This window comes from Cicer arietinum, chromosome 4 (genome assembly GCF_000331145.2).
Source record: "Cicer arietinum cultivar CDC Frontier isolate Library 1 chromosome 4, Cicar.CDCFrontier_v2.0, whole genome shotgun sequence".
NCBI lineage: Eukaryota > Viridiplantae > Streptophyta > Magnoliopsida > Fabales > Fabaceae > Cicer > Cicer arietinum.
The window spans coordinates 51632882-51639300 of record NC_021163.2 but is presented as its reverse complement, the minus strand read 5'-3'; the positions used below and the strand labels follow the sequence as shown (position 1 = coordinate 51639300).

Here is a 6419-nt window from a genome sequence, read left to right as displayed (position 1 = left end):
TATTTATAAATAATAAAATTTTTAAAGATTAAAAAATTAAGAATTGTTTTATTGGACCTAAAATCAAAATGTTTGAAATTAAAGACTAAAAAGTTATTTAACCCAATAATTTATCATCTTGTTTTAGTTTGTAAAACTCAAAGTGGTGATCAACTCGATTAAGGCAACTTAATAGGTCACTAGCAGACTGAATTACTAGTTAAACATTCATATATTTGGTGCAGGTCTTATTGTGACTGCTTTTGCAATTTTTTCTTTGGTTTAATTGTAGGTGTACAATTTTTTTAAGAGAAAATCTACTTTGTTTCATTACAGATCAAAGATATAGTATAATGTAGAATTTGATAACGATAAAAAAAAATGGAAACTAACCCTGAACGTTGCTTGTATCTAACAAACCTTACACTAAGGTTCAAAAAGAACGAAAGTAAATCAACACACTCTTAAATAGCATGCTAACCTAATGTAAACTAAAGATCTTTTGCATTTTCATTCTGTGCGCGCTCAACATACCAATCCAATCATACATGTTTCACTAGTTCACGATCAATTAATAATTCACAGTTGAACCAAATCAGCCATAGGTCTGATTCACAGTTGAACCAAATCAGCCATAGGTCTGATTCACAGTTGAACCAATAGTCTATTCCGAGATTAATAATTCTACTGCACTCAAGTATATAGAAATTGGAATAAAATGTAAAGTTAAAAGTAAAATGTAAAGTTAAAAGTAATGCTTAAGGGCCCTAAAACACAATTATACCATGAAGAATGAACACAACAACTTTGAAGATAGCGTCATAGTTTTCTGCTCAAAACATTGAAACCAGGTACAAAGTAAATTGACAAGAATCAATAATGCTAATTGAACGGCTTCATACTTCATAGCTCTACTTCAAGCCATAAGACGATCCATGACCAATTTCACAGCTCTAGGAGCATCAACTGTCACTGCTACTTTTACTGTTGGTATATTGGACCATTCAGTGATTTCACCAAACCTTGTTTATTACAAACATAAAATAAGATATAAAAGTGAGGTAGCATATAGGTAGTGCAAACACAAATTAGACCAAATTTGCAATACAAGATGAAGATAAGATATCATTACAAAGTGATTTTTGTTCAACTCCCCTTCCTAAATCATCCATATGGCCCATTTGTTATAGATTTAAAAAAAAAAATGATTTTAACTTTATATCTCTAAAAATGTTTTTTATGCAAACTTACTTAAAAATAATAGAAGTTATTTTGGACTCATTTGTTATCGATTAAATAGAGTAATTTTGACATTCAATAGCTTAGATATTCATTAGTAGAGATTTTAATATGATAAAAATCATATGTTTTTAAAAATGCATCTCTCAAAAATGATTTTTATGAAGAGCTTCTCATTTTAATTAGTTTTTGAAATTTCATTATCCAAAAAAAATTATAGCAAATAGATGAAATACTTAAAATGATATGTTATGATAAACTATTCCAACCAATTTTTCATTTGAAGCTTTATTTTTAAAATTCTGGTTTAAAAAAGTTATAACAAAAAGATAGAATACTATAAAAGTAATTTTTTTTAAAAAAAACTGTAACAAATGGGCCCGATCTTTTTCAATGTTGAAGGCCATTAAAAAAAATAACAAACCATCTAATTGGTGCTCCCAATCTTTTCTACCTTTTCTGTTTATTGTAGAGTATTGTAAGTCCTCTTGTAATGCCACTGGTTTGTACTCTAACAGCACCTTCCGTGCAAGTTACAAGTGAAGGATCAATAGCTGCAAGCAATGCTGTTGGGTCATGAAGGTAAACCCCTGTATAAAAAAAACTATAATTAATAATTCAGATCATTAGGTCTCTCCTAATTCTTTGATAATATGAAGACTAACCTTTGGTGTTGTATGCCTCACAATGGTAAGCAAAATACACTTCTAAGATTCCTGTCAAGTATTGAGCAAATTTTCCTTTTGAACTCGCCAACTTTTCTCGATCAGAACCTAGTTATTTTATTTTTGGAAGAGTTTAAACCAGCACAAATGTGGCAGAACATGACAAGTGACATGAGCCATAATTAAAATAGCAGAATGCTCATGGTGTTCGATGATGTCAAGTTTCCATCAATGCTAAAATAGCGCAAATATGAGACATATAGGTGATAAAAAGTTTCAGCACCGGTTTCAAAATAATATAGTTACTAGTTAGATATAAAACCATTCATGGAATTCACCTAACAATTAAAGCTTTTGAGAGAGTTAGTCATTGAAAATTATTATGGGGTAAATTTTATTTTAAGTTAGTGGAAACTTTTGGTCTCTGTCTCTCAATCTAAACAAGGGGGTCTTGCCCTGCCTTTGGCATATGTTTGCATTGAACAAACAATCATCAACAAAGAGTTCCAATGACAATACCATGAAAAATGAATATATGCTATTTAACCCTCAAATAAGTACAACATCATGTTCTCTACAAGATGTGAAAATTACTTTATTGTTAGGCATATTAGAGAAAAAGTTACAAATAGGTTCAGGGTAAACATATCATGTTACCTTGGAAAAAAAAAGGATTCTAATTCTCATCTATTTTTCCTACGTTAATCTTTAGAGAATACCAGTTTAATTAAGGAGAGACATAGGAATAAATGATTGCCTATTTGGCAAAAAGGTACCTGTCAATACAACTTGGTGAGTAACATTTATTCCAACTGCAAGAACATCTGCACCACTTGTGAATACAACATCTGCAGCATCTGGATCACCAAATATCTGGAATCGAATCCAACTGTAGAGTCAGATAGATCGAGCAGCAAATGATACGATATTTTTATGGAGGTTATACAAATAATTTGAATACAAAATGGAAATACTTACATTTGCTTCAGCAGCTGGATTCACATTGCCATTTACTGCAAAAGCTCCACCAAGCAGAACAATCTGCCCAATGTTCTTAGCGAATTCCGGGTCCATCTGTATAGCCTGCCAAATACAATCTTGTCGTGAAACAAAGTACGAAGAGTAATGCATAAGTGACACATTGGAAACGTAAATGATACTTTGACACAAATTTGAAAACAAAATTCGACAACAATTTAGATGGTTAGCACAACTCAAATATGTGATTAATTAAGTTCAGCAAATGGTTAATAAATATAACAAGGTGTCACAACTGATTAACCATTAACTAAACGTAACTAACCATGATTTTTAGGTGTTCGCATATGCATGATATTCATTAATAATCCAAATTATGTTCAAATACATATGATTTTCAGATGTTCAAATATATGTGACATTTATTAACTACGATTTTGCTCAAATATACACATGAAAACTATGGTTAATGAGTTTTAATATTCATTAGTCATCTACTGAATGTAATTAACCATACGTTCATCGTACAAATTATTGTCAAAATTTACTATCAATTTTTTGTGTCAAAATAATATAGCTCTATCAGAAATTGCACAAATATCATACCAAAGCAATATTTGTAAGAGGGCCCAATGCCACCACTGTAATTTTTCCAGGGTTAGCTTTAGCTTGGTTAACCAAAAAAGCAGCAGCTGATTCTTCAAGTGGTTTCCCATTTGGTGGCGGAAAATTTTGGTTTCCAAGTCCATCTGCACCATGGACAAAATCTGCGATGCGAAGTTTCGTTCCTTTCTGTAAAAGTGACATGGATTACAGTAATTAGTCAAGTCAAATACCAAGATATACTGCAGATGTAATAATTTCATACCACAATTTCTAAGTGATTTTATCGATGAGGTGATCAACTGCAATGCATTTGAAAGGAACACACAGATTTCAACTAGCAGCAAATAACCAAATGCTACCTCCACTTAAATACATTTTGACTTTTGGTTATATTTAAGTTCAGAGGGAGTATAGTTTAATTATCTTGTCCAACTTAAAAAAGTGATAAAACTCTGAATTCAGGTAATGCGAGGAAAAAATAATATGCTGATGTTACGAGATTATATGCACGTGTGCCTCTCTGAATATTTCTATGTAAACTGAATAGCATAAATTGTTTACCTATACTAATTAGTTTTAAAGACTCATTACATTTATAATAGCTACAACAAAAGAAGAAAAAAATTAAGTGAATAAAGTGGACAAAAATAGAAGACATGTAACAAACGGGTGGTGGTAATGAGAGAGTCAAATAATTATCATTGTGGAAATTGGAAAACCAATCAAGATATAATCAAGGTCAAGGTTTTAAATCACAAATATCCGATTGCTGCCAAATGTGGATGCAGCCTATGAAACACTAACACAGACACGACTCATCGGCATTGATGCCGATGATCGTGATTGCATTATAGTCACAGAGACATAAAAACCTTCAATCTAAAGTGTTAGAGCTATGCAGTATGCCGACGTTCGTAGTTGCATTATGGTCACAAAGACATAAAAACCTTAAATCGGGACATAAGGACATTTTTTTAAATACTCTGATCAAAGTAGAGATATGAATTCTTACTGTTGGGTGGGCCCAACACTTACAAACTTACAGTTAATGTAACATGAGATCCTTCAGCAACTGGTATATCAGTTCTTCCTGCAACCTCCAACTACACATCCAAACTAAGTATCAAAAACTTAATTTCATCAATAGAAAACAAACAAATCCATCAAAAAGTAGAACGATTGAAACTTTAAACAATCCATCAAATAAACCTATATTAAGCAGAAATACTGACATAGAGATCAGACACGACATTGACACCTCAACACTGATCATAAATTGAGAAAATGGATTAATTGAATGTAATCAATATGTCATTGTCACGACACTTATACATATTGGACACCGGAACACGGCTTCTATTGAAGCATCAATAGAAATAAATATTACCAAATGCAAAGCATTTCTTGTTGCAAGAGTGGTGTAAACGTTTCCGTAGATAGTTGTAAGTCCAATAACTTCAACCTCTGGTGAGCGTAAAGCGAGGAATATTGCCATAGCATCATCTAAGAAAAGAAAAAAAACAATTGCACTATTGTTATAAGAGTAAAACAAACATGCAATTTGAAAAACACAAACATTGGAAAAAGAAACAGTATGAAATCTGAAATGAAAGAAAATAAATTGAAACTTAGAAAGTGTGTATTATTTTAATTTTACCGATTCCAGGGTCGGTATCAATGATGATCTTCTTTGCTTCGGTTTCGTTTGCCATCTGATTGTTGATTTTATTTATTTATTTTTATTTAAATTTTTTTTTATAGTAGATGAGAGTGATGATTTATGTGTTATCACTTCACTGATAATTATGGTAAGTATATCTGCACGCGCACGGTGCTCTGGGGAATAATTTGGAGAATAGAATAGAATGTTTTATATTTTATATAAAGAAAATGTTGGCATATGATTCATTGCTATAATATAATAATATTGACAGATTGTAAACACGAGAGGAAGAAAAAGACATATATAAATTATTGACAAAATACATCTCTCCTTCTCCTTGAAGTAAAATATTATTATGATAGTTTAAATTTTTTTTAGTAATTTATTATTTAGGTTGATAAACATTTTTAAAATTTTACTATAACTTTTATTATTGTTCATATAAAGAGTAACATAATAAATAAACTTTCATGTGATTTTATTATTTGAATTATACGAATTTTACATTTAATTTTTATTAAGAATGTTAATTTGTATTTCATTCAAATTCTTTTATTTAATTATTTTTTTAAAATTGATAAATAATTTATGTTTTTAACATTATTGCAATAAAAAATCCTTAAAAATAACATGAGTTTATTAAAAAATTGAAGAATTTGGAATTTTAATTTTATTGATTTCAAATTAAAATTATCAGTACAAATATTTACAAATATAAATGACGAAATTGATAAAAAAAATTAAATATCCAACTTATTAAAAAATTAAATAATTAATTTATAATTTTCATATAACTTAAATGATGAATGATCGCATGATATATTTTACCTAAATTATTCTATTCATGTGAAATTTATGCCTTAGAACTCTTTATTGGTTCTAGTTACAAAAATTTCAAGAGTGACATAAATGTGGAAATTGATCCTCTCCCATGGAAAGTCTCTAATTTAATCTCAGGCCCATATTGAAAAGGCAAAATAAAAAATAAAGGGAGATGGAGTTTTAGGGTGGGGATTTGCACCGCCCCTCCTACAGAGAAAAACATACTCGAGGGAATCCTTTCCCCACAAATGTACATCAACATCTATATTAATATATATTAATAGTTGTCTTCAACTACTCTTTTTTTAATGTAATTTATGAACGTCCATTAGAATCTTAATCAGGAAAAAAAAATGCAATGAAAAAAAATATATTGTGCGAGAATTTATTGTATTAAAAACTTCGCTAAAAAAGTTTAATAGATAAAGTTATAGTAAAAAAAAAGAGTGTATAACACATTTATTTAT

General features: G+C 29.9%; 1 protein-coding gene across 1 annotated transcript; it reads right to left on the bottom strand.

Annotated features, from left to right (window-relative positions):
- Positions 1-679: 679 nt before the first annotated feature.
- Positions 680-5312, bottom strand: LOC101515014 (probable uridine nucleosidase 2). The gene is made up of 9 exons (XM_004498036.4): positions 5125-5312; positions 4855-4970; positions 4511-4570; positions 3468-3653; positions 2862-2966; positions 2660-2756; positions 1884-1991; positions 1673-1808; positions 680-1001 (listed from the first exon to the last, which is right to left on the bottom strand). The coding sequence occupies exons 1-9, from the start codon at positions 5177-5179 to the stop codon at positions 896-898; spliced, it is 969 nt and encodes a 322-aa protein (XP_004498093.1). The 5' UTR covers positions 5180-5312; the 3' UTR covers positions 680-895.
- Positions 5313-6419: the final 1107 nt, after the last annotated feature.